This window comes from Gossypium hirsutum, chromosome D06 (genome assembly GCF_007990345.1).
Source record: "Gossypium hirsutum isolate 1008001.06 chromosome D06, Gossypium_hirsutum_v2.1, whole genome shotgun sequence".
In the NCBI taxonomy this organism is placed as follows: Eukaryota; Viridiplantae; Streptophyta; class Magnoliopsida; order Malvales; family Malvaceae; genus Gossypium; species Gossypium hirsutum.
In genome coordinates, this window is record NC_053442.1 from 7,466,960 (window position 1) to 7,494,567 (window position 27,608).

A 27,608-nucleotide genomic window follows, 5' to 3' on the forward strand; every position below is an offset into this window, starting at 1 on the left:
CTCTAATAAACTTCTAAATTTTAATTTTTTTATAAACATTCTCACACACTACCATTAAATCATCCCATCATATTCTAATGAACCCATCATGCCTCTACAGCAACCTTATATATAATCGTGAAAGCTCCCTCCCCTTTCTCTATAAAAGTTTTCTCCATATCACAAGAAGAAAGAGAGGCTTCATATGATGCCAAAACGCTACCTAATCTCTCCCAAGAAATCTCAAAACCTATGAGATCCTCAAAAACCATCCTTCCTTACGACTCACCGCACCCCTTATAGCCATAATAAGCAACCCAACTTTGCTACTCAATGGAGGCGTGTTCAAGTACATTATTGCCAATGACAATCTAATTTTTGTTGTATCAAAAATTGTATTGGGCAATGAAAAGATTAAAATTTTTAATTTTCTAAATGCCAATAATATCTAATTTCATAAGTTCAAAAAGTGACGTTCATTTTGATAATTTCAAGCATTATATTGACATTTATAAAAAATTATTTATAATATTTTCCCCATAAGTGTAAATCAAACATTGTATTTGAAAATTATTTTACTTTGATTTGAGAGTACCACCAGCTGCTGCATCGATTAACTGCCTAGTTGAGGGATTCAAACTGTTGTAGAAAGTTTGAACTTGTAGCCATAAAGGTAACCCATGGTGAGGGCGTCTTCTCAATAAATCCTTATACCTCTCCTATGCATCATATAGGGTCTCTAAGTCCATCTGCACGAAGGAAGAGATATCATTCCTCACCTTAGCTGTCTTAGCCGATGGGAAGTACTTCAATAGAAATTTCTCGGTTCATCTCATGTAGTGATAGAACCTCGTGGTTTCAACTACTATTTTGCTTTATTCCTCAACGAGAAGGGAATCAATCGTAGACGAATGACATCATTAGAAATGCCATTTATCTTGAAAGTGTCACGGACTTCTAGAAAATTAGCCAAATGAGTATTTGGATCTTCGTCTTGCGAACCATCGAACTAAACAAACTGTTGTATCATCTGAATAGTATTCGACTTCGGTTCGAAATTATTCGCAGCAATGGTAGATCTCACAATACTCGATTAAGCCCTAGTTAGAGTGGGCTTGGCATAATCATACATAGTACAAGGAGCAAGATTTAGATTTGCAAGATTCGCAGCAACCACAGGAGGTAGCTGATTATTCTAATTATCAGCCATCTCCTCAGTAACAATAATAACGCCCTCTTGCTCTTCCACTATATTCTAACGACTTTGCCTTGCTTCTCTATGATTTTTGTGAGCTGTACTTTCAATTTCACTATCAAATACTAATGGTCTCGACGGGTTTCTTCTAGTCATAAACTAAAGGAACCTACCAAAAGCAAATAAAATAAAAATTAGAAAACAAAAATTAAACTTAAAAAAATAAAATGCAATAAAAAATAAATGGCTAAATTAATAAAAATCAAGTGTTCCTAATATTTTAGTCCCCGACAACGGCGCCAAAAACTTGATGGTCTCTAAACTAACTATAATTACAACAAAGGCAAGCGCACCTATCGAACAATAGTATAGCTATGGTGAGTAGGGAATATCGTATCCACGAGGACTAAAAGTACTAGTAATTACTATTTTTCTATTATTTAGCCAATAAATTGGGATGATTGTTTTAATCTAAATTTACTAATCTAAATTAATTAAGAACGCAACAGAGAATGAATTAGGAAAATATTTGAAGATAACCAAAGAGAAAGACAATACCCAGGAAAGAATCCACCTAGACTTCACTTATTATTCCGAATCTGAATTAAATAATTTATTCACTTGTGTCTTGATCCTTAGAAATCCCTAAATTGAAATCCCTAAATTATGTTAATATCTCTTTCGAGAGTAAGAACAACTGACTCTAGGTTGATTAATCAAAATCTCTTTCTAATTAAAACCCCTATTGTCGCATTAACTTGATCTATGGATTCCCCTATTAGACTTGACTCTAATCCGGTAGATTTATGTCGTCCTATTTCTAGGATTGCATGCAACTCCACTCAATTATGCTAGTTCTACTCTTAAACAAAGACTTTTACTCCACTGAAATAAGAACATTAAACATGAATTAATATCCCTAAAATATTAAAGCATGAAATAAGCATACATAATTGAGAACAAGAATAAAGTATTTATCATGTAATTCAAAAATCAAATAATAAGATTCATCCTAGGTTTCATCTTCCCTAGGTATCTAGGGAATTTAGTTCATAATCTGAAAAGAAAACATTTCAAAGTCAGAAAAACTACAAGACATAAAGAAATTCAAATAAGCTTCGAAAGAAGTTAAAAGGAGATCTTCAATCTTGAAGGAAATTCACTTCTGAGTTGGCTCCGATGGTGTTCTTCGAGTAATTTCTTCGGTCTTCTTTGCGTGCTCCCTTAGGTCTTCTTCTAATTGTTATTTATAGACTTTAGAATGCTCAAAATGCCTAAAAATTGGGTTTTTTCGCGTGTTTGGGAAACAATGTGCGAAATCGACAAGAGCTGGCACATGAGCGTGTGGCTAGCCCCTGTGGCTCACACGAGCATGTGGCCAGCCTGTGTGGCTCACACGGGCATGTGGCTAGCCCTTGTGGCTCACACGAGCATGTGGCTTGCCCGTGTGAAAATGCTCAGGCAGTGTGAATGTTGAAAACAGCTCTTTTTGCTCGATTATGGCTTGTTTTTCGCTCCCCTATGCTCACCTAAGTATAGAAACATGAATTTAAAGGATTAGAAGCATAAAATTCACTAATTTACATAATAACTCATTCAAAAATACATTAAGAATGGGATTAAAAATATGTTACTTTTATAGCTTATCACTCATCATTGACATGGTTGCTTCCACGTTGCTTTTTTATTTTTTGTCTTGTCATGTCATTGATTTGCTTCCACATTGCAATCTTTTTTGTTTGCATCTGGATGTCGTTTTCTTTAAGTTTCCTCCTTTTTTGTCCACAATTGAATGTTTGTTTTCTCAAGTTGCTTTCTTGGATGTCATTTTCTCACGTGACTCCCTTTTTTGGCTTTATCCTTCTTGAATATTATCTAGATTCATTTCCTCTATTTCATCTAGATGTAATGAATCTATTGACAATCTTGGCTTTTTAAAGAGTAAAGACATATAAAGATAACAGAAGGTTTTAGGTACCCAAGATAAATTTCATGGAAGAAACTGATTATCTATATAAAGATAAAATTTGCAATTATGTTATGCATATTGATTCTAAAAATGAAAAACAATATTTTAGCTCTTAGTAAAGGTTTTAATAGTTTAATGGATATTACTTCTATATATTTTCATAAATTATATAATAAAGTAAGAAAAATAGAACAACAAGTAAATAATTTAGGAGAAGTTACAGAATTAGATTTGAACAACGAATCTAAAGAAATCTTATCTGATGTTAATAATAAATTAGAACAAGTTATTATTAATAAAAATATAGAACAAGAAATAGATTTAGGACCTCTATATTATGGAAATAGTAATATAATATTAACTCTGTCTGAAGAAGAAGATACTTCCTCAGAGGAATCATCTTCTACAAATAAAAGAAATAAAAAAAACTTGAAAAACAGAAAAGAAAATATGTTCATCAACAAAAATATGATTTCCAATCCTATAAACAACTTATAGAATATTGGAAGAATAAATTTACTAAGACATCTGATAAAAATGAAAGAATAGAATATCTAAAACTAATAGAACAACTTTATGAAAAACATAAAGATTTGTTTACATTATTTAATTATCATTATATGTTAAATTATGATACTACAAATAGTAGTAGTAGTAGTAGTAGTAGTAGTAGTAGTAGTAGTAGTAGTAGTAGTAGTAGTAGTAGTAGTAGTAGTAGTAGTAGTAGTAGTTCTAATAATTCTATCAATTTAGAAGACATAAATGTTACTAGTTATAATTCTGATAAAGAAAATACTTCAACAGATGAGGAAACTGAAAATATAAAAATACCAGAACCTATGGATACTAATCAAACAGATCCTCATGGAAAAAGAAAAATAGAGCCAGATCTTCAAAAATATGATTATATGAGATCTTTAAAAAGATGATTATCTGAGATCTTTTAATAAATATTATGAAAAAGTTGAAAATACAACTAAAATTTTTTGTATCAAACCGAAAATATTGCTACAAATGAAATAAAATATGAAAATTTAGGAGAATCCTCTACTCAACCTGTACCACATAGAATAGATTATTTAAATAAAAGAAATGTTGCTCAATGAGGAATATATTTAGATCTAACTAATATTCCTATGGCAGATTATGAAAAACTATAGATGATTGGGCACAATCTATGATTATTGTTGTTAATAACAACAACAATATGTGGTCAAAAAAAATTTTAAACTATTTTGTTGGAACATTTCAAGGAGATGTTCTACAATTTCTAAGAAGATGGGAAGAATCTGAAAAAGGTAAAGAATAAAAAGGACAATTAATTAACCAGATTGGAACTCTCAAAGATCTTTTAAAAGGATTAACTTTTATTCTAAAAACAGAATTTTGTGGCTATATTGATAAAAAAGATTAGGATTGTCAGTCTAATTATATATTGTCAAAAATTAAATTATGTGACATTAGATATTTAGAAGAATTTTCTAAAAAATATCTTCATGAATATCAAAAACTAAAAAATGAAAATATAGAATCTAGTAAAACCAATATTTTCATAAATTACCACCACCATGGGATGAGATTTGTATAAAAAAAATACAATTCTTATTTAGAAAAGCATAGTAAATTAGCTAGTGTAGAACCAGAAAGTATAGATTCTATAGGAAATAGAATTAATTTTGCAAAAGAAAGAATAACTTTATATTGTTTACAAAGTAAGACTTCTAAACAAGTTAAGCATAAATTAAGTAATAAGTACTGTAAAAAAATTTTAGAAAATGAATGGGAATTTGGATCTAAACCGGTATGTCCTAATACTTATTAAAAACATAAAAAGAAATATAGAAGATATAAGCTAGTTAAATGTAAACCAGGAAACAGAAAAAATATTGGTTATAATAAAAAGAAAATATTTGTTAGAAGAAAAACTTCTAAAAAACCAAAAAAAACAAATATGTAAGTGTTTTATATGTGATGAAGAAGGACATATAGCACCAAATTGTCCTAATAAAGGAAAAAGTGCAAGAAAAATTATTAAAACACTTGAAGAACAAGATTTAGAAATATGTTCAGAAGAGGAAATAAATCTTGAGGAAATATTATACGAATTAATATCAGAAACAGATTCTGACACAGATGAAGAAGAATATATATTTATGTTTAATATGGGAAATAGTTCTAATAATCAATTAGAAGAAGTTCCTAAAAATGAACAAGATATAAAATTAGAAAATATAATCGGAGAAGAAAAAGACTTTTCAGATGAAATGATAAAAAAAATAAATAAAAATCATATTTCTAAAGAAGAAATTTATAAAATATCTAAATATAGGATATGGTGTTAAAGACATATAGAAAAAATAAGTGGTAATACGGTAGCTAAAGATATTAGAGGAGAATTAACAGAAATCTCATTATTTACTAAAGATAAAATTAAGAGGATTAAAAAATATATATCCTCAAGTTAGATATATACATTTAGGAATAATAATGATAATAATAAGAGCTTTGTTTAGAAAAGGTCATGATATACCAATAATAGCAGTTTTATTAGATAAAAGATTTGAAAATCCAATAAAAGCACTTATTGGAGGAATTCAATCAAATTTACATACAGGAGTAATAGGACTTAAAGTTAAACCAAATTACTTCATATCTATTACAGATCCTCTGATAGAAGAATGTTTATGTCTTAGAATTCAGACAAAAAATTCTGAAATTAATGATTTAGCAGAAGATCTAGCAGTAAGTTGGACTTTTATTAATGAATATACTAATACAGCAGAAGTAGAGATCAAAGAAATTAATAATAAAATTATTGAACTCTTTGAACCTAATAAATTCACTACTGAAATACAACCAAAATTATTAAATTTAAGAGATTTATCAATACAAAGAGATTGGATGATAGAAAAGATAAGTAATGCAAGTACTTCTAAACCTATAAGTACTATAGAATATATGTCGCCTGGGGATAAATTATATTTTAAAAACACTGCTATAACAAATATAAATGATAATTTAGTTTTACCCTCAAATACTCAAATTATAACACCCCAAAAATTTAAGAGTTTAATTGTGAGAATTTGCAGTAATTAGAATTTAGTATCTCTGGTTCTGTGCTTTGCTTTTGTGTTTAAGGTCTGGAATTCGGTATCAAATGTTATCGTTCTTTTATTTTTCAAAAATCTTAGTTTTTTTTTTCTGTTCTTCCTTCTTTTATTTTTCTTCTTTTCTACAATTGATTTTATGTGAATTGCGAAGTCTTCCACAAAATCAACACATATTCATAACTCAACAAAAATAGAGTGGATGCCATTCAACAAACTGAAGAAACACCAACTCCCACTCTTCAAGGTTACCAGGAAACAGATAATGGGTCATGTAAGCGATGACTTTAATCACTGATTAAGGATTATCTTATAACTATTTTAGGATTTATCTATTTATTTATTACAGTACTCTTACTGAATTCAAGAAAAAAAAAGTGAATTTCTGAACAAAATAGAAGAGGGAAAAATAAACAAAACTGAAATCTAAGAATCAGTTTCCAGTATGCTAATCAAGAACATAGCCCTACATACATTCTCTTCCCTAGTAAAAACTGTCATTTGAAGAAAAATTGTTGCATATTTCAACAGATCTTTGTAGAAAAGAATGTAAATGGATACAAAGCCTCAAGTAGCAAACTCTTTTGAAAGTTCTTTTTACACGTAATATGCAAAATTCCTCATTTTGAGAAAAAATTTTACCAACCAAAATATTGAATTAATCGAATATAGAACACTTTATCCCACTAAAAGTTCAAAATATTGACAACGCCGTTGGGGTTCAACAATATAATCGGTCATGCATTAAACGAAAAGAGCGAAAAAGATAAACCCAAAATGGAAACATTATTTATGTCGAGAAAGAAGCAAAAAAACAGGTTCAATAAATGGGTTTTGAGAGAAAAAATACCAGAGCTGTAGATGGAGGGAAAAATATCTAAGAAAGTAAGAAACCTTCAATAGTTGAGAAAGAAAAGGCCTGAGCTTTAGGGTTTAGACATAGGAATAAATACCTTAAATTTGCTCAAATTCAAAGCAAACTTCTGAAAAAAAGAAGTAAATTAGTACCAAAAACGAATAAAAGATAAACAAAGATAAAATAAAACGAGAGAGAGGCGGTGAAGGGAGTAAAAAGCAGCAAAGACGGAAGAACGAGCAATGAAGATGACGGAAGGAAGAGGGAAAGAGAGAAGTAAACAAAGTGTAGAACAGAGAACGGCGTTAAAGTGGAGGTAGATAGTGGCTAAGGGTACGGACGAGCCAACGTAAGTGAGTGAGGTTTTGCAATGACGAGCAAGGGGAGGCGGTAGGAGGTCGCCGAATGAAGGAGCAGACCACCGTGATGATGGAAAGCTTACGGCGGCTGATGGGAAAGAGAGGATAAAGGAAACGAAGTACTTTACCTTTTAGGTTTTTATGGAGGTTTGCTGATACCAGTTCTGAGAAAAAAGAACCTTTTGGGAAAAACGCCTTTTATCTTTAGCGGCGTTTATGAAAAATGACGCTATTGCTTTACCTTTTGCAACGTTTATGAGAAAAATGCCGCTATTGTTTTACATTTTGCGGCGTTTTCAATCCAAACGCCAATAAAAACGCCACTAAAAACTTGTTTTACTGTAGTGAATGATATGTTATATAGCAAGAACTCATTGGCAATTCATATGATATAAATATGAACAATGGATCAGGATTACTATATATATTAACCCCAAAAGTATTCGGCTCTGGTTTTTCTTCATATGTGAAACAGAGGCAGGAATATGGAGGACATCATATTTTAGTTTATTGTTTTCTGAAAATGGCCAAGTCCTTAATTAATATCGTCGATGAAATATAGATAGAAATATAAATTTATTGCCAGATTCAATGAAACATGACAATAGCGGTACTCGAATTACAAACAGAAAAGACATGACAAACTTGCAATCTGTTTATCTAAATCCTTGTTTCTTTTGTAATTGACAAATATATGTGTTAAGATGAGAAGAAGGGGATGATTATATTCCAAGGACTATTTCTCTTACCTATGTAAAGTAGAAATGTCTCCTATCATTCGAGATGAAAAAGCTATAGCTTCGTGATTCTAAAAGATTGTTTTCTCTCATGTGTGCAGAATTGGGAACTTGGCAGCCCCATGAATTAGCAATATTTGAATTGAAGAATAAGAATTTGCAATCTCCCACCTTATCACTCGACCATGTCGCCAAAAGGCTAACAAAAACATGAGAGTATCCCTTTTTTTATTTTTTGTTTGAATCCATACCTTAATTGGTTATAGTATCTTAAGACACACAATATCTAAAAGCTCTCCCTTTCTTTTCTATTGAAAAAAAATATATGGATTCTCAAAGTATAACTAATTCGAAGTTAGTTTTATACATATGACCAGTAAGGAGAAAAAAATGAAATAGCTAAATGATGGTGTACAATATCAGTCAACCATAAACTTTGTGTTTGTGGATGGAATCCCCGGAAAAGGGTTAGCATGGTAGTTCTTGATACTCGGTAGGTACCAAATAAATGATTAGTGAATTGGGGTTTACCAGAAAAAATGGGTCTAACATTTAGGGATGCGATAAGATATCTAAGAAATTATTTCATTGAACATATTCTCTCAAGATCCACTAATAGCAACACAGATTAAGTGCCCCGTCCAAGCCAAGGAACTTACTTCGAGTGATGTTGATAAATGACGATTGAGATAAGATTTGGTGTTTTTGACCCACGAAACATTTGTTTTCCATTTCAGTTGTTGGTGTAATTGTTGAGGCAAAATGAGCCGATAGTTGTTGACTGGCACTCGGCAGTATCAACTGTAGACTGCCACTGAGGTAGTTTTAATATTTCTCTTATTTGGTTTGACAATTTAATGAAGAAATCTTTGGACCTGGTTATCTGTTGTTTTATTTAAGATACTTTGGTCCATTTATGGAAATCAATCCTTGGTAATTTGAATATTAGATTAGATACGAGTGAATCAAATAATCCCTTGAAACATAAAGGATCGATGAAAACTATGTAGTTGTTTTGGAATTCAGATCTTCAATTGATTGATTGTACTTTGATTATTGTGATTGTAATAGTTATTTTCAAGGTGTTACTTTGTATTCACTTAGATTCTGTGTTAGCAAGATGAATTGAATATTTTGTATGGGTTGTCTAGGTTTTGTAAGAAGCTTCTTGAGAACACTTGAATCTGTTCATTTAGGAACTATTTTAGTGAGAGAGTGCAAAGGTTGTATTGTAAGCATTGTTAAGAGTGTTTACTTCCCAAGTTCTCAATGAGAGGATAGTGGAATTTCTCACTAATCTAGGCTTTTGTAGACGTAAGGAAACAGAACTGCGTAAAAAACCTTGGTGTTATTTTTGTTTTGTTGGCACAGTTTATCGCAATGCTAAGCCGTAGTGGCCACTACAATCTAGCACTTCCATTGCACTTCTTGTGTTAAACAAATAAGCAACTTAAGGTAGCAACAATAACCAACTCGATATTAAATATAAAGTAGAAATAAATAATAGAAAAAAGGGCTCTAGTATAATGATTTTCATTAGTACGTAACCCAAATGTATACCACCACTGATAAAACACCAAAGTAAGTGATATCCATTGGGCTAGGAATATCCCCTCTAGTAAAAGCTTCCACAATTGATTAACCAAAATGAAGATCTCAAATTGCATAAGCAATCGATCTTACATGTAAAGGATATTGTATCCAAGCCTCAAAATTTCCTTGTTTAGTTGCATGAAATAGATTTTTAGAAGTTCACACAAAATTATTGTTAATTACCTGAAGTGAGAAGCAAAAAAATTCTAATAAAGACGCTCCTCCATAATATCATCACACTTTCAAAGTCATGCATAATAGCAATTCCAAACTAAATCAAACAAACATTAGGGTCCCGAGCTTATCCTTAGAAATCTTAAGGCCATAATACATTTCAAATCCTCCTAGCTAATACCTTACTATGATAATTCTTGCAAGGAAGAATGCTCATGTTGTTACAATTTCACCCAAGAGGTAATGGGTTGCCCCTATGTCCTTGTACAATGCTCAAGGTTTTAGGTTGAATAGTAAAAAAACTTTTAATTTATTATGAACCTAAATGACGGATTCAATAAGTTCTTGCCAATAATCACATTAACTAAATAGAAATATTAAACTAAAAGCTCATACAAAATGAGCATCTAAGAAAAGAAGGCCATGTATAAATAATAAAGAACCATAAAATTGAATTACATGGGATGTATGTGCCTATAAGAAATCGTAAAGCCACCCATCAATAGCAATAAAACTATTCACAAAATTCCCTCATATGATATAAGTTACCACCTCTCAATCACTTATATTACCCCAAACATCTTATTGCATTTTCCAAATGAAATGGAATATTACTACTAAAATTGAATCATACATCCAGAATAGTCTTAAAAGACATTATCTTAAATGGATACTTGAAATATCCCTCCTCTTCAAGGCTCGCCACAAGGGAAACAAAAACCAATATTTTCTTTAGTTAATATAAACGCAAATTACAAGAAAATAAAATACCTTTCAGAAGTATCAATACTATCGTATGAATTGTAAATGCATGAATTTTATGGACCAAAAAAATCTACAGTTCCTAATGAAATAGACAACAAAGCAACTTTGCCATCTACTGCCACAAATCACTACCTCCATAGGTAAAACTAGTGTTTGCTATTACATAAGGAGTCATTGCATTAGGTGCTTAGATGTGGGTGTTTTGTATCCATTAAGCAAACTATGTGATAATTTCATTGAAAAAAAATATCAAAATCGTGGTATTTATTTCAATCAAGATTGGGTTTCTATGCCAAATGTTATGCCCGTAACTTTGAGGGGTATTCACATTTGACATATGCCTACTTTGTTAGAGATCTTTAGATAATATTATTTCGTACTACAATCCAATGGAGGAGTTTTAGGACACCCTTGGGGAAATGCATCGTACTAAAATTCAAGGTTCCTTTCAGATTTTTATAAAGTTGTGATTTTAGCTCTTTATAGGACTTCATCATGTAGACTTCACCTCATAAAGAAAGTCTTTGGTGCCTCCACTTGAGTCAGGACATCATAAACGATAGACTTAATATTGGCCATCTAGACCTCCATGGTCACCAACAAGTCTTTTAAGCTTCCTCCGTAACACCTCTTACCTGCACCAATGTTTGATACTGGAGAGAGATGCCATTGAACCATACATAGCTAAAATCTCAAAATTTTGTAATAAATCAAAATTTGAAACAATTTAATAAAATCATATAATTTAGATAAAAATCATTTTGAAGGTTGTAAAATTATTTTAAAATAAAAACACTTCATGAGTGGCTGCAAATATCAATATCCAAATACGAGTTTTAGAAGGCTCAAAACAGTCAAAAACAAACCAATGGGCACTAGACATGGGCTATGTATTGATACATATTGCTTGTCTACGTATATCCACATATGTCATGCAATAGAAAATTCTTCAAATTCCTGAAATTTAATGTATGGAAGATTAGGTAACCTTGTATTGACGACCCTTAAACTAGACATAACCCCAATTTGTTTAGAGCTAAAGAGTCACGCGATATCCCAACATTATCCCAAAAAATAGCAAATTCTTCATTTTCAAACTCACGTCAATGGTCATCCCGAATTCAAGTGATTTTCTTACCCATATGTGAGAGAGCTTAAACCGTAGTTCTATGAAAATTTGCAGCTTCCAATCACTGATTCAAGGAGGTATATGTAAACAATCAAAAGTAAATGAGTTACTACATGAGATAGAACTATATAAAAATGGCAGAAAATAAGAAATTTTTTGGACGAAAAATTAAGAAATGTTAGAACATGTAAAACAAATTGAATTAATTAGTGAGACATTAAAATTACAACACACAACAAAAGATCTATTTTCATCCTTATTTAACTAAAAACTAAACCAACATTACATGCATAATTATTTATAATATATTTTCAAAAATACTTAAATTCCCTCTATTAATTTTAGTGACTTCCATAAGAGCTGATTTTATATTATATTTAATTAACATAATACTGCCTAATATTCACAATAATCAATATAAAATATCAAAGTTTTAAACTGATGCAATTTCACCCTAATTTTTTTTTGTCAAAACTATGTTCTTTTATTTTTAAAAGAATTTAAAAATGAATCTCAAAGATTATTAACTTAATTAAAAATAAATAAACCCTATTTACTACTGTAAAAGACTCATGAGAGCTGAAAATATAATATATATACACACTAATAAGATTTAAAAAATTAATTGTAAAAGACAATTTTAACCTTGTTTAATCTAAAAGGTTAAAAAATTAAAATTAATATTGGATATAAATAAAAACTAAGCTCACAATTAAAATAAAATTCATAAAATAATATTTAAAAGAAAATTTATTTAATTGAATACATAATACTGGAATTTATATAGAAAGTGAAAATACTTAATTATTTGGTTAAAAGCAAGAAATAGATAGATAAATGAAAAAAAAATATCATCACTCGAGGCCAACCCATTTCAGAATAATCATGGTGTAATAGTTGAAGCGTTTTATCTGATGGTTGCATGAATATAAATCTTTTCAAAGGTCTTGAGAACGCCAATGCTGCCAAACTATCAGCTAGTTTGTTGCCTTCTTTGAAGATATGTGTAATCTGAACCATTCAAAAACGTTGAAGTAGATCCTTAATGGCTCGTATCACAGCTAAATATTATTTAAATTTAATATACCTATTATTTATATAGTGAATATATTATATAGATATGTAAACTACCAAAATAGTTACTTTTGTTTGAAATATTACGTTTTAGTCACTTATGTTATCGTGTTGTAACATTTTGTCACTGAGTCTTTAATTGTCATTAATGGTGTAACGGAAAGCTGACATGACACGTTAAATCATCATTTCAAATGAAAATTTTAGGTTAAATTATACAATTAGTCCCTATATTTTTTCATTTTGAGCAATCTAATATTTTTCTTTTATGTTCTTTTAACTTTCTTTTCTTTTTCTTTTTTTTTTTCATTCTATTCTGCTTCTCCCTCTGTTTTCCTCTCTTCTTTATTTCTTTTAACGTAAATTTTCTATGTTTTTCATTTGTTAAAACTAGTCCACAAGCTCACCTCACTCGAAAAAAATTAAATTGTTCAAAAAAATAAAAGTATAGGGACTAGCTTTAACAAATGGAAAACATAGAAAAACTACATTAAAAGAAATGGAGAAGGGAGGAAAATAGAGGGAGACGCAAAAGAGAATAGAAAATAAAGGAAAAAAAAAAGAGAGAAAGTGAATAGAACATAAAAGAAAAAAATTAAATTGCTCAAAACGAAAAAATATGGAAACCAATTGTATAAATTAACCTAAAATTTTTGTTTGAATTGATGATTTGATATGCCACGTCAGTTTATAGATATACCGTTAACGGCAATTAATGACTCAGTAACTAAAACGTTACAACGCGATAACGTAAGTGACCAAAACGTAACATTTCAAACATAAGTGACTAAAATATAACTTGAGATAAATAAAAATAACTATTTTGATAGTTTACCTTGTATAGATAGATTCACTTTCCATATTATTTGTAATTTTTTATAACATTATATTAAAATTGAAAAAGAAAAAAAATAAACTAAAAAGAATAGTTGTGTAGGCCCCGCTCTCCCCCTAGCTTCCAAGTTCCAACCACTCCAATCTCCTTCTGCTCCTTTCACTACTCTCATGGCCTCCCCTCTATCACCAATCCATCCTCTACCCTTTCTCTCTTCTTCGTTCACCGCTACCACCCTCACTCGCCGCTCTCTTCTCCTCTCCTCCACCCTCACCACTACCCTCCCCACCACCCCTCTCTCATTACCACCTCAACTAGACACCAACATAACCGACCGGGTCTACCTTGACTTCTCCCTCTGCCCGACCTACTTCCGCAACGCTACTGCCGCCGACAGCATCCCTCTATGCTCCGACCCTTCTCCGTTAGGCCGCCTAGTCCTCGGCCTCTACGGCAACCTCCTTCCTCTAACTGTCTCCACTTTCAAGCGCATGTGCACCTCTTCCTCCTACAAAAACACCCTCGTCCACAAAATATTCCCTGGGCAGTTCTTCCAAGCTGGACGCCAAGGCCGCAGTAGAGAATACGGCGAAGTCCGTTTGCCCCCTGCCTTGGACTTGCCTCGGAACACTGAGACTGTCGACTCTAAGGCCTTCTTGCTTAAACATTCAAGGCCCGGTGTCGTTTCCCTTTGTTTGTCAGAGAACGACGACGACGATGAAGTTAAGCTTGATTCTGAGTATAGGAATGTTGAGTTCTTGATTACTACAGGGCCTGGCCCCTGTCCTCAACTCGATAACAACAACATTGTTTTTGGGACCGTGCTTGAAGGTAAGGTTTTGGTCTCTATTTTATGTCTGAAATTGTTGAAATTAGTTCCATTTTATGTGGTTTTTGGGTGTCTAGTCTTGTCGAATTCCATAACAGATCACGATTATATATAATCTTGGAATAAATTAAGGAATAACTGAAGAAATATATCTGAAATTTGGATTTGTTGAGATTAAATGTCATAGTTTTTATTTAGCAGAGGACTGGTTTCTATATATCATGACTGTAGTCTAAATTGTGGTCTCTGTGTTAAGGTTTGCATGTCATCGTCTTTGAATGCCCTTGTCTTTATGAAAATATGACCTCCTCATTGCGATCTCATTGCAGTAGTTTATAGTATTAAAGTACTAGTATTCGACACTCATATCCGATGCATATTCGGACAAAAGTATGTCCCTCCTCCAAATACATGAAAAAACCTTAGAAAAAGTTGAACATACCCCAGTCTGAGTAATATAGGATCTTAAGCTAGATGACATAGTAAAATGGATTGAGTAATCTTAAGATGCATGTTCGTGAACTTTCAGTGGAGAACTACAAGATCTCAATCAGTTATTGAACATAAGTCTGGATCCTTATACAAGCCTTGCTGCTTTGATGCATATTGATTTCTAATGGTTTGCTTCTATTCTGGTTAACATGTGCTTCTGCATTTATCTTGATGCAACAACTCTGATCAAAGCTTCAAACTCTTGTCAAAACTGGGGACATGGTTTTGCCGGAATTAGGATTTAGAATTTAGGAATGTATATCTTGGAAAACACTTATTTGGAACTGTACCAAGTTTAATTCTTATTTTTGGAGTGTATAGTTCCCACACAGTTATAAGCTTTAGGTGAACAGCATAATAAAATAGAAATGCATTTGGATGGCATCTCCATCAATGCTCAAGGGGTTATGTTACTCCAACTCTTTATTTTCTTTATAGTATCTATATCCAACACTCGTGTTTGACATATATAGTCAGACAGGGGTACAGGTGTATGATTCTTTAAATATACAGAGAAAATAAAACTTTAAAAAATTGAGCATCTTTGTATTGAATGCATGCTTATATCCAACATTCACATCTAAGCCTAAGTAATATAGGCTATAGTGCATTGCTTTCAGTGCTTTGCCGTGGCTTTTGGTGCCTAATTTTGATTCATTAAGCTCAAATGCCCATAATTTTAGTAGGGCATCTCTCTATGTTTCATGGCAGTCAAGATCGCTTATAGAAAACCTACTTGTAATCTTAAAACATCCTAACACTGTAAGTAGAAATACAAGATTTCTCTCTATTATCAGATATAAACAAGTTTAGATTTCTTATACTGTTTCGATGATGCATATTCGCGTGTCTGTTTCCATTTGCCTTTCTAGCAAAATGCATACTATTCCTAACATGCTTGTACTTCTGAAACTCTGATATTACTGTGAAACCTCATATGTATTTATAGTTCATTCTGAACTTGAAGTATATGTCCTCCTTCAAAATCGAAGAATTCTTGGAAGTATACTCTTTTGAATTGTCTAGGTTTCGAAGAAATAATGCCACCTTTGATTGTTGTTATTTCATTTCAGGGTTGGCTGTTGTGACTGCGATCGCTTCCATCCCAACGTACAAACCATCAGAAAGAATTCGGCAACTAAATGACTTGGCTGAATTCTTCGGAGATGAAAGAGCACAAAAAGGGCGCACGTTATGGAACAGGCCTCTTAAAACTGTTTATATCAGTGACTGTGGCGAGCTCCAAGTTACCAAGCCTTCAATGTCACCTACTCTGCCTTAAAACATCTATATATCAATTTATTTATTTTTATATATATATATATATATTCATTCTTTAGCCTCCCCTCATTTGCATGTACAAACTCCTTGTCTGTAATCTTGCATTTTTAGAAAGAGAAGAACACAAACATATAACATCTATGCATTAAACAATTAAGAGGAACCCCATTCCAGCAATTCAAGATTTTTCTTCTCCTATACAGAGAAAGCTTCAGTCTGGACTATGGGAATAGGGCTGCTGATGTTAAATTCGACTTACACTATATAATTGTATTTGTATGAATCAACTTAGTTAAATACCAAAGTCTAGCAATTCAAAGTTTTTAATTTGTTTGTCTACCTGTTTATAAATATGATCGAATTGATAGCAGTTTATAAATCTGCTGTGATTTGTGTAGAACTCATCAAACGGTTGCATTTTTTTCGTTTAATGAAATGCGATTAACGAAGAAAACAATCTGGGCAGGCTAGGCTTTGCTTGAATAATGATAGTTGGATTTGGGTAAAATTTTGAGTTGATATTCTAGGTCAAAATTAAGTTTATGCAAATTCCTAGAATATAATGTAGAGGTTCTATTATTGGCTTAGGTCTAGAACTGTGAATTCAACGAATTGGTTTATAATTCATGAAGGCAAGACTCATTAAACGGTTGCAATTTTTGTTGTTTAATGAAATGCAATCAACAAAGAAAATAATCTGGACAGGCTAGGTTAAGCTCAAATAATGATAGTTGGATTTGGACAAAATTTTGAGTTCATATTTTAGGTTAAAGCTAAGTTTATGCATATAAATTTTTTTTTAAAATATCTTGTCTAAACTTAATCTGGCGTGACCTATGAATATGTCTAATGTCGGCCACAGTTTAGTGTGGAGGATTTACCAATAATTACAAAGTCATTGAAATTAATTTGGTTAGAGGTCGATTAAAAGTTTTTTAAAATTTCGATTATCAATTAATTTGATTTAAAATCAGGTAATTACTCGAATTATTATAGATTAATTGATAACCAAAATTAATAATGTTTTATATTTTATGTCTATAAGCTCAAACTCAATATATAATATATATTATATATTTAAAGCTTGATATCTCTAAACCTTTGTATGTTCCCCATTTCCTGTAGGCCTAAGTGCCAAAGCCCAAATGAAATTATAATAATGAAAACGCCAACCAAATTAACAACCAGTAGACCAAGAAATTTTAACTCAAACATCATTGGCTGTTCCTCCTGCGTCATAGTAGATCTCCCCGTCTCTTTTATTTCACAATTCTCCAACAACCCTGCTTTGGTGTTTTTTTCTCTCTTCATAGCTACATCTCTCTCTCCTTTGATCTTCTTCTTTACCAAAACTTAAACCTCTTCAAACATGGCTTTTGATGGTTTTGTCTCCCACCATAGTGAACACATGCAAACCCTTGCTTTTAACCAACCCTCTTCACCTCCCAACTTCGACCCAGCTAAATGCAAGGCCGAGATAATAGGGCATCCCATGTACCCCCAGTTGTTGGAAGGCCACGTGGCTTGTCTACGTGTTGCCACGCCTGTTGACCAGCTCCCTAAGATCGATGCTCAGTTGGCTAGGTCCCAAGATGTCTCGGCTAAGTACTCATCATCACCTACTGCTGGGGCTGCTCACCATGAACTCGATCACTTCATGGTAACCCCTTTTTCTCTTCTTCTTTCCAGATTTGGGTACTCACCGTTGACCCTTGGATTCGTAGTTTTATTTTCCCCTTATTCTTTGTTCCTTTGTTTATGATCTACTGACTTGTTCTGTTTTGATTTTCTTTTTGTTGTATTCAAGTTTTGATGGCTAATTATTTGCATTTAAGTATATTTTATTTAACAGCAGTAGGCGACTGTTTAAAGGTAAAATTTTAATTTAACCCTGTTCAAGAAAATTATGGAACTCAACTGAGGGTAATTTTCTTATAAAACATGTGTATGTGATCAGTAATGTCATCTTTTTCATTTGAGTATTCTCTCTTTCGTTTTCCCTTTAATGTAGGCAAATTATGTGCTATTGCTTGGTTTCTTTAAAGACGAATTGCAACAACATGTTCGTGTTCATGCAATGGAAGCGGTTATGTCTTGTTGGGATCTTGAGCAATCACTTCAAAGTTTAACAGGTAAATGATTCTCTGCACTGTAAATACTGTTTTGGAGTTGATAGAAGAAAGTAAAAGTAACATGTCAATGCATCTTTATATTGTGATGTAGCTATGTCATCCATAGGAGTTGGACTTAAGTCTTTGAATTCTACAGATAGCTTTCCTTGTTACTCTCATTCATAATAATGAATTTGTCCTGTTTGGTATTACTGCATTAACTGTAGATTGAAGTGAAAAAACTTAGAGCTAAACTATGAAGCATGAACAGGTGTATCTCCAGGTGAAGGCACAGGTGCAACAATGTCTGATGATGAAGATGAAGTTGTAGATAATGATCACAGTTTGTTTGATGGAAGCTTCGATGGGATTGACAGCATGGGATTTGGCCCTCTTGTCCCATCAGAAACTGAGAGATCCTTAATGGAACATGTTAGGCAAGAACTTAAGCACGAATTGAAACAGGTGGGATTTCTTAAAAAGTTAAATAGTAAACTGGCTTGATCTGTATTCTGCAACTAAAAATTCGTGTCTTTTAAGGGTTACAAAGAGAAAATTGTGGACGTTAGAGAGGAAATTCTGCGCAAGAGAAGAGCTGGAAAGCTACCTGGTGACACCACCTTGATTTTAAAAGCATGGTGGCAGTCACATTCCAAATGGCCTTACCCAACAGTGAGTGTGATGTATTTCTCAGGTAGTTCTGATCCTCAAAATGTGTTCTTTTCAACAGTTTTCTGATAAAGTGTTGCTTCAGGAAGAAGACAAAGCAAGATTAGCACAGAAAACAGGATTACAGTTGAAGCAGATTAATAATTGGTTTATAAACCAAAGAAAAAGGAATTGGCATAATAACCCCTCCACTTCTCTGAAGAGCAAACGTGAGAAGTAGGCTGCTAATGATGTATATGTGTCTTGATGAAAATGAGCTTTTCACGAGAACATTTGTCGATTTTAATTTGGAAAAGAAGTATGCAGGTTAAACCAGTGATGAAGCCTTAATGTAAGCAAAAGAAAAGCTCTCTGCATAGCATTAATATAGCTTTGCTAGATGGTTCTGTAATCATTTGGCTCATGCTTTCCTATGTATGTACAAGAACGACTTCAATAAGTCGTGGGTTTATAATGTAATTATCTACTTGGTCATATATAACATGTTTTTACCAATTAATTGACATTATAATATACCCATTTCCTTGAAATCAAATATGCATCAAACAGGTTCCTAGGATTGCAAGAAACAAAAGAATATTACTGTACTTAAACATGGATTCTAAAAGAACATAGAATAAACGTAAAACAATGTGCAGACATGTTGAATCCGTATAATTATTTTACAATCCTGAGGGGACTCGTTGCCTATCATGTTCAAATGGAGCCGTAAACCTGGAAGAGAAACCACGAAGCAAATCATCTGCTTCTTTATCATCGCCTTCATCGAAGTTGAGAGCATAGCTACAAGGATCATATTGAAACCTGTTCTTTTGATCTTTCCGCTTATCGCAATATCCACCCATCTTTCTCATAAAGTTCTTCCACTTTGGCCCTGCTACTTTCTCCGAGAATTGTTTCAGTTTATTCAGTTTGCATTTCCACCATTCCTCCGTGTGTTGTTCACCTCTCTGGTGCAGTAAGGTATCGGATTCATCGATGTGGTTGTATGATCGGCGCCGTTTGAGGCAGAAGAGATTAAAACAACCACACCCTTTACCCCAAACTCCTCCATCTTCAACTTCTGCTTGCATGAAGATTGGATTCTCTTGAGAATTTTTCATGGGAAAGGAAACCAAAACAGGAAAGAAAAGAAAGGATTTTGGAATTTGGATTGGGATAGGGATAAAAAAGGATGATGCTTTTTCTTATATGGAGAATTTCTGGAAGATGAAGAGAAGGAAAAGAGAAGTGGGAAGGAAATGGTGGAAATTAAATAAAATAAATAAACAAATGTTAAATAGTAGGTAAGGCATGCCTTGAGTATGGATGGCGGCTCAGTGCTACGCGGTATCTTTATTCTTAATGTCATCGGAAAGTGGAAAAATCGCCTACATGAAAGAGTATGGAGGAAGAAAATGGCGGAGTCAAAAATCGCGTAAGTACGGAGGAACAAAATTTCAAATTTAAGTTTAATTTATTCATAAATTTTTAAAATAAAAAATCCTTAATTAATAAAATGACTATGCAATTAATTAAATTTAATTAAAAATTTTAATGAAATATGAAGAATATTGAAAACCTAAACAAAGTTAGTCACACTTATAAGGATATTTTTATTTTAAAGTGAAAAAAGAAAATTTTGAATATCTTTATAATTATACAATTTTATTTTAAATTTTGATTTACTTTTAGTCTTATTAAAGAATTTGGTCACGATAAACTCATTTAAGTTTAAGTTAATATACAATATATTAGAACTCTTCATGAGTTGAGCCGGGTCGAGTTTGAGTTAAGCTTAAAACATTTTATACTTACTTAAACTCAGCCCAACTCAAAATATGGCTTTAAAATACTCATATTTATAATAATAAAAACTAATCCAACCCCATTTTAAGCTGTTATTTTTAAAAAAAATTATATTATTTAAATTTTTTATTTAATTATCTTAATATATTATATATTTAATATATATTTATTTTGTATGTGTTAAGCAAGTAAATTCAACCTTGTTTGATTGAAGAATGATGTAAGATTTTACAATTAAAAAAAAAAAAGGAAAACATTCTCCACTTATATGGAACTGTATTCACAGCGCAATCAAGATTTGTATGAAACCATCTATATAAAAAAACCAGTGGGGAAAAAGTCAGTTCCCTCGGAAACACATCTATGACCTATGAGCAGATTGTTCAATTTCATTTTCAGACTGAGGATTATGGGCTTTGTCCTTTACGTGGTGGAATTTTAGCAGCCATTGACCGTAACTCGTTCGCGATCTCGGTGAAATTTGGTCTCTCTGATGGCTCTGATGACCAGCATCTCTCCATCAATGATCTCCAGTCGGGATCACATGATTCTGGAACCGCTGGCCGCAGTGTATTACTCACAATACCACCTGAAACAATGATGGTTGGATATAAACTGTGATCCGCCATAGCACAAAGAAAGGAACTCATGATTTACATCTATAAATAAAGGCAATTTACCAATAATAGCCCCATAGTGCAAGTCTGCATATGGTTCTTCTCTAGTGAGAAGCTCCCACATCACAATACCGAACGAGAACACATCAACCTAAATTCGAGGAAATATCAACACTATTAACTACCTATATGTAGGGGGAAAAGAGCATTTACATGATAGAGGAGGGTACTAGACTAAGTGGTAATCACAAACCTTTTCCGACACGAGACTGTTGCTGCCATTCAGAAGTTCTGGCGCCATCCATGGAAGTGTTCCGCGCACACCACCTGATATTAGAGTTTGACATTTCACCTTTGATAGCCCCAAATCACCAACCTGGTAACGGAAACTAGGTATATGAGAACCAAACAATTGAATGAGTTCAGAATGAAATTTAGAAAACATTAAAAGTAATGTAGGACTCAAGATATGGAATTGCAAATGAAACTCGGGCCTAAGTACGAACCTTGCATATTGGGCGGTGAGGATCTCGAAGATTGACAAGTAAATTATCACTCTTCAAATCAAAGTGCACTATATTCTTTCCATGCAAATACTCCATTCCGAAGGCCACATCCATGGCAATCAAAAGCCGCTTGCACTTGTCAAGGTTCCTGGAAACAGCAAGTCATCCAATTATTATTTATAGCCAAATAAATGTACAACTGAATCACAATTGTTTAGCATAGCAAACAAAACTTTTAGTACCTCTCGCTCTTCTGTAAAGCATCTCTTAAAGAACCACTAACCATATATTCCGTCACTGTTGCTACAGAACCACCAGGACCATCAAGTACAACACCATAGAAAGCCACAACATTGGGATGATGCAAGTCAGCAAGCTTAATTGCCTCATTCCAGAAATCATCAATCTAATCATACGCGTTAACCACGGTACAAGTTGTTAGCCTGTGAAATTACAAGGATGGAACTAATTTGAAAAATTAGGAGCTTGCAAAGAGAAAAGGATAGAACCAAACCATGCGTTCTTGTTCAGAGGGTTTTCCAGCAAAACATCTATCATTTATTCGTTTAATTGCAACATCAGTACCCCGCCACTTCCCATGATAAACTGTACCAAAGGTGCCAGAACCAAGCTCCCACAGCTCTTCAAGGTCTCTGTCTTTTATAACCTGCCAAATAAATATATAGCTGCTTTAATGGGCAATAGAAGTTAACAGTAGAAGCACAAACATCACATAAAACCAGTACTTAAAGTTCAACCTGCAAGCCACCAATGCCATCCGAAACTCGAAGACCAAAATTTGTTCTATCTGGCTGTTTAGTCTTTAATTCCTAAGTTGAGAAAAATAGTATGAAGGACAGCTCAATAAATGGATCTGGAGAAGGCAGTCACAGATAAAAGAAGGCAAGGGGAAGGTGGGGTGACGAAATGAGCATACAAATGGAAATCGAAAGGATCTTATATTCCACACCTCAAATTTAGCTTTGTGTTGCAGTTTAATGTCACTGGGTAAAACATTTGTGTCTTGATAGCCTCCATTACCAGATGCATTGGTCTCTGCTGGAACGTCAGGATTTGAATCAGTAGAGGACCGGAAAACAGAAGCAGCTACTCCTTCAGCAACAGCTTGTAGTTCTTCCTTGATGAGTTCCTCACCTGAGCCTTTGGCAATGAAGGCAACAACAATGAACATTTACTCCAAACATGAAGTGATAAATGCCAAATTATATACAAACTAAAAAATCAAATATTTCACCTTTCATAGACTGTGTGTGGTCTGAACTCAAATTCTCATTTAAATGGCTTAATGGCTGGTAAACTTCATCTTCCAATTCGATATTAGATTCCCCTCCAATTACTGCCTGGTTCTCTCCAAAAGGGTCTCGGTCCTCTCGCAGAGCCAATAATTCTTTCTTTGTTTGAATTTTGTTAGGTTTAGGAGGAGGAAAGTAAGTATGTTGTTGTAGATTCCAAGGATCTTGATTGCTAAAAAGTGAGTTGGAGGAATCCAAAACATCTCCACCTCTATTGGATGGTGAAAAGTAAGCTTGGCTGTTAGCATTAGAAGGAACAGCTTCGGTTTCGCATTGTACAATCTTCTGCTGCATCAAAGAAACTTCATCGAATCCCAATGTATGTGCTGAATCAACACCAGAAAATGGAGGGTTCCCATATTGAACTTCAACACCAACTTTTGGATGTGCATGTGTTACTAGATTATCCAATAGCAACTCTTCCCCAGCTATATGTGGAGATTTTTCATCCAAGATATCTTCTTTTCTAGTTTTATCAATAGGTAAACTACTCTGCTCATTGCTCATTTGAAGAGTCTCCATCATCCTATCAATTTGGATCAGATGGTTAGGGTCTACGATATCTTCTTTAGGTACAGCAGGAACCCTTGACGTTTCGTGCACTGGCTGTTCTAAAGCATGAGTGCCAATTGCCTCAACATGTGGAACCTCCTTTTGGAACTGGTATTGAGTTGGCAAAACATATGGTGATTGAAACTCACCTGCCAAAACCATCAAACCTAGGCTTGCTGGAATCCTAGGGTGATCAGAATTATCTGTTATTGGGGAAATATTTCCTTCATGTCCATATGGTGCATCAGGATCTAGAGAGGATCCAACTGCCTCTGACTTCAATCCACCAACTTGATGATCAACATGGCCAAGTTGTCGCACCCCAGCTTGCTGGTGAGCAATGACATCCCCTATCGGTGCGGTCACCACAACTTTGTTCACTGATGAAATTCTCATTGAGTCTTCTTGATGCAGACCATGATAACTAGAATCTGCATTCACCATAGGTGTTACGTCACCATCTCTTTGGTCCTGCACCAAAGGATCAGAATGCACATGAGGCAATGCCTTTTGACACATAAAGCAGTCCTCGATACTGGGGATCTTCGCTGGAGTAGTTACTTTGATCGGCTGCAATGATCCATCCGAGAAGACAACATGCTCAGTTTGTGGAGTATGATGGAAAGTATAACCTCCTGCAACCATTGCTGATGGAATCTCGGCCTGATAAATATTGTGGCTCTGATAAACAGGATGCTGAATTACCCTTGTTCCAAATGCATTTTGATCAGGATAATGCTCCAATGGAGTTTGTTGGTGTTGCAACAGCGGCTGAAACGCTGCTGGTCTAACAACAACATGAGAGATGGAGGGAGTCATAGTCATGTTAAAAGCAGGAATGTACTGATGAGGGGCATTTCCTTGAGGCTGCTGGTGATTGAACACAGAACCAGTATTTCCCACGAACTTAGGATTTGAGAACTCCATTTGAGGTGCAAACTGCATATATTCGGTATGGCTTGTAACTTCATGGCGAGGATCAACATGTGTAGATGCATAGTGTTGCTGCAGATCATATCCCAATTGCTGCTGTGTTGAAACAAGCCGCACCGTCCTCCCAGACTCAAACTCAAGTTGGGACGAAAGTGTTTGAGGACCGATATTAACTGCCGGGCTTCCTAAATGAACACCGGAAATAGGTGAATTCCCTCTAGGCGACAACAAGTTTGTTGATGGAGGTCCACCAACATCCCCTTGAACAGCACCTGAGCTATCAACAGCTTCACTCCCACTAATGTCAGAGTTTGGTGTTGAAGTCGCACTTGCTATGCTCTCCTTACCTGCGATGCCACCAGCAGCTCCTTTCACAACATTAACTGCCTCAACATATTTCTGCCCATTGTCATGCAAATCCCCGAATTGAACCATACCAGAAGGATCAAGTTCCGAAGCCGAAATCAAAAATACCCTTAGTTTAGCAGATCCATCTGAAGACCTTTCAATCACTTTCTCATACTCGTCCATCATATTAACAAGATCATCGGAGCATGAAACGGAAACTAATGCATCAAGTTCCTCATCAGGAAGCTGGTACTTGATAACCACAGGTTGCCCGTAAGCATCCACCATTTTTTGCACAAACTCATTAAAGCTCACATCTCTTCTAACACTAATAATCCTTGTCTGCCCCCCTACATATCTCAACACCCCATCACTTGGTCTAGGCAATATCTTCCCCCCAAAACTACACAAAAACTTAACCTTTTTCCCAGACACAGAATCATCCCCACCCTCGTCATTAACCTGATCAGCACCATTGCCATTACTTCCAACTCCTGAATTTGATTTATAACCAACCCCACCTACTAATTCATTCCCATTACGACTACCCCTGTTTCCCATATTACAACTATGAGCTAAGCCTACAGTCACCCTATCATTACTCAATTGATCACTCCTATTCCCACTAATCCTATTGCCCAGACTAGGACTATAACCATGCCCAGCTACCACATCATTACTAACCTGATGCACGGCATTAGCAGCCACCATATTGCCCAAATTCGGACTATAACCGAACCCGCCAACCAGGTTCATACTTGAATTCCCAACCGGCACAGGCATAGGCATGTGAGGCCTCCATGCAGGGACACCTGGTGTCAAGGGCACTACATTCCCATATCCTAAACTTGCAAAACCGGCATCCGTCACCGTTGCTGGATAAAGAACAGGCATGGCACCACCATAAGTCTCAAGCTCCCGAGGCGAGTTGGGAAGAAACCCGTCAATGGTTGTACCGCGGGTATTATTAGTGGCAGCCACCGCATCCGCAATTTGGGGCTCTTCAGTTACAATTCTAGCTACATTCAATGGTCTAAGATCTTCTTGTATTGAATTTTGATCAAATGCCATAATCTATAATACAGGGTTCAGCTGAAATATAGTCTAAATCAAGTTTAGAGGAGAAAAAAAAAAGGGTGTATTTTCCAAAGGCAAGAAACAGAGGTAAAAACGATTCCTAAAACCAAAAAAAATTTAATAAGAAGAGATGTAAGCAGAGAGGAAGAAACAGTGAGTCGGTAGTGGAGCTGGGCCACCTTTGATCCATGGCTTTCTTTTGAGATTCGATGAATCTTGTCTTTCAAACACCCTTTCTGTCAGTTTGTCTCCCTGTTATTTCTATCCCCCTCTCTCCGGGACTTTGCTCTTTTGGTTTTCGTTTTTCCATTTATGGGTGGTGGGTGATTGAAAATGACAGTGACTTCCATATGTAATTTTCTTTTCTTAAGTTGCAAGGAATTAATGGGGGACAAGAAAATGAGAAAAGAGGAAGGGTGACGGCACGTGGATGGTTTCATGCAAAGTTGGAGTCAAAATCTAATGAGTATGTTGTTTTTTTCTTTTCGATTTATAAGGAACTAATATTATTATTGTGTTCAGCATTATAAAATATAAAAACGTTATTTATATTCTAAAATTGAAAAATATGTCCAACTTATTTATTTACAAATCTAGAAACAACTTCTGCAGTCAGCCGTTGATTATGGTATGGGCAGTTATATATATAGGTGGACGGTTGCTAGTGGAACATCTTTTAGGCATTATTATTTTACGAAGTTAGGTATCATTTGAAAGATTTGTTATCTACTAAACAAACAAAAGAACAATCTCGTAATTTGCACCCAAAAGTTGCAGGGGAAATTTTCAATCCTAAAAGCTTGTTTTCCGTGGTGAAATCGCGTTTGTTGTATCTTCTAAAACAATATCAATAAAGGCTAAGTCATAAATCAATACGATGATGACAATCTCTATGCAACTTGCACTTCCAATAGGATAAGCTTGCTTGACTTTTTTGGCAAAATAAAATATCTGATCCAATCCTCTTTATCTTGGAAGTAAATTTAGTGATCTTCATGTGTACCAATAGTACTGGAGAAATATTGCTCTTGTCATCTCTTGGAAGGAAGATGGGTTAATGTCTACTTTAGACCTATAAGATAAAAGAAATACTAAGACTATAGCTTTAGGATTTCTTTTAATACTTAAAGTCAATAAATAGAAGGTGATAAGAGCTTCAGGGATGTGTTGGTAAAGTAATGTAGTAATAGTAGTGATCACACGTCTGGAGATGAATATGCATGAGTATTTATAGTGAGATCCCTTGGTGACCTAAGGTTGATGGGCATATGAAAGCGCGTGAAGAGTAAATCGTTTTGTGCTTGTAATTAGTTAGGGTTA

The 27,608-nt window shown here is 34.1% G+C and overlaps 4 protein-coding genes and 1 non-coding gene across 9 annotated transcripts; 3 read left to right on the plus strand and 2 right to left on the minus strand.

Annotated features, from left to right (window-relative positions):
* The first annotated feature begins 654 nt into the window (after window positions 1-654).
* LOC121218783 (small nucleolar RNA R71) lies at window positions 655-761 on the plus strand. The gene has a single exon (XR_005915260.1). It is a non-coding gene; the product is annotated as a small nucleolar RNA R71 (small nucleolar RNA).
* A 13,095-nt stretch (window positions 762-13,856) lies between these two features.
* LOC107901367 (peptidyl-prolyl cis-trans isomerase CYP28, chloroplastic) lies at window positions 13,857-16,701 on the plus strand. The gene is made up of 2 exons (XM_016827334.2): window positions 13,857-14,603; window positions 16,167-16,701. The coding sequence occupies exons 1-2, from the start codon at window positions 13,943-13,945 to the stop codon at window positions 16,373-16,375; spliced, it is 870 nt and encodes a 289-aa protein (XP_016682823.2). The 5' UTR covers window positions 13,857-13,942; the 3' UTR covers window positions 16,376-16,701.
* An 861-nt stretch (window positions 16,702-17,562) lies between these two features.
* On the plus strand, window positions 17,563-19,649 carry LOC107901365 (homeobox protein knotted-1-like 3). The gene is made up of 5 exons (XM_016827332.2): window positions 17,563-18,034; window positions 18,386-18,506; window positions 18,757-18,950; window positions 19,026-19,157; window positions 19,240-19,649. The coding sequence occupies exons 1-5, from the start codon at window positions 17,744-17,746 to the stop codon at window positions 19,372-19,374; spliced, it is 873 nt and encodes a 290-aa protein (XP_016682821.2). The 5' UTR covers window positions 17,563-17,743; the 3' UTR covers window positions 19,375-19,649.
* Window positions 19,650-19,713: 64 nt separating this feature from the next.
* On the minus strand, window positions 19,714-20,517 carry LOC107901366 (uncharacterized). The gene has a single exon (XM_016827333.2). The coding sequence runs from the start codon at window positions 20,255-20,257 to the stop codon at window positions 19,817-19,819; it is 441 nt and encodes a 146-aa protein (XP_016682822.2). The 5' UTR covers window positions 20,258-20,517; the 3' UTR covers window positions 19,714-19,816.
* A 605-nt stretch (window positions 20,518-21,122) lies between these two features.
* On the minus strand, window positions 21,123-26,693 carry LOC107901364 (uncharacterized). Of its 5 annotated transcripts, none has more exons than XM_016827328.2 (9): window positions 23,321-26,688; window positions 23,036-23,220; window positions 22,824-22,895; window positions 22,580-22,732; window positions 22,308-22,471; window positions 22,066-22,213; window positions 21,813-21,935; window positions 21,623-21,710; window positions 21,123-21,531 (listed from the first exon to the last, which is right to left on the minus strand). In XM_016827328.2, exons 1-9 carry the CDS (start codon window positions 26,280-26,282, stop codon window positions 21,350-21,352), a joined length of 4,077 nt encoding a protein of 1,358 aa, XP_016682817.2. In that variant the 5' UTR covers window positions 26,283-26,688; the 3' UTR covers window positions 21,123-21,349. The 5 variants fall into 5 exon arrangements, 3 of the variants coding, with proteins under 3 accessions (XP_016682817.2, XP_016682816.2, XP_016682818.2); XM_016827327.2 differs by having other exon boundaries at window positions 23,036-23,226; window positions 23,321-26,685; XM_016827329.2 differs by lacking the exon at window positions 21,623-21,710 and having other exon boundaries at window positions 23,036-23,226; window positions 23,321-26,689.
* Window positions 26,694-27,608: the final 915 nt, after the last annotated feature.

What these genes read in the sequence shown, in the direction of transcription:
- LOC107901366 (XM_016827333.2), bottom strand. Translation starts at nt 20,257, where the DNA reads ATGAAAAATTCTCAAGAGAATCCAATCTTCATGCAAGCAGAAGTTGAA.
- LOC107901364 (XM_016827327.2), bottom strand. Translation starts at nt 26,282, where the DNA reads ATGGCATTTGATCAAAATTCAATACAAGAAGATCTTAGACCATTGAAT. An exon ending in CCTCTGAACAAGAACGCATG is followed by an intron (nt 22,472 to 22,579) that starts GTTTGGTTCTAT and finishes GCGTATGATTAG; the next exon opens with ATTGATGATTTCTGGAATGA. An exon ending in GCTTTACAGAAGAGCGAGAG is followed by an intron (nt 22,214 to 22,307) that starts GTACTAAAAGTT and finishes TGCTGTTTCCAG; the next exon opens with GAACCTTGACAAGTGCAAGC.
- LOC107901367 (XM_016827334.2), top strand. Translation starts at nt 13,943, where the DNA reads ATGGCCTCCCCTCTATCACCAATCCATCCTCTACCCTTTCTCTCTTCT. An exon ending in TTTTGGGACCGTGCTTGAAG is followed by an intron (nt 14,604 to 16,166) that starts GTAAGGTTTTGG and finishes ATTTCATTTCAG; the next exon opens with GGTTGGCTGTTGTGACTGCG.
- LOC107901365 (XM_016827332.2), top strand. Translation starts at nt 17,744, where the DNA reads ATGGCTTTTGATGGTTTTGTCTCCCACCATAGTGAACACATGCAAACC. An exon ending in ATGAACTCGATCACTTCATG is followed by an intron (nt 18,035 to 18,385) that starts GTAACCCCTTTT and finishes CCTTTAATGTAG; the next exon opens with GCAAATTATGTGCTATTGCT. An exon ending in ATCACTTCAAAGTTTAACAG is followed by an intron (nt 18,507 to 18,756) that starts GTAAATGATTCT and finishes AAGCATGAACAG; the next exon opens with GTGTATCTCCAGGTGAAGGC.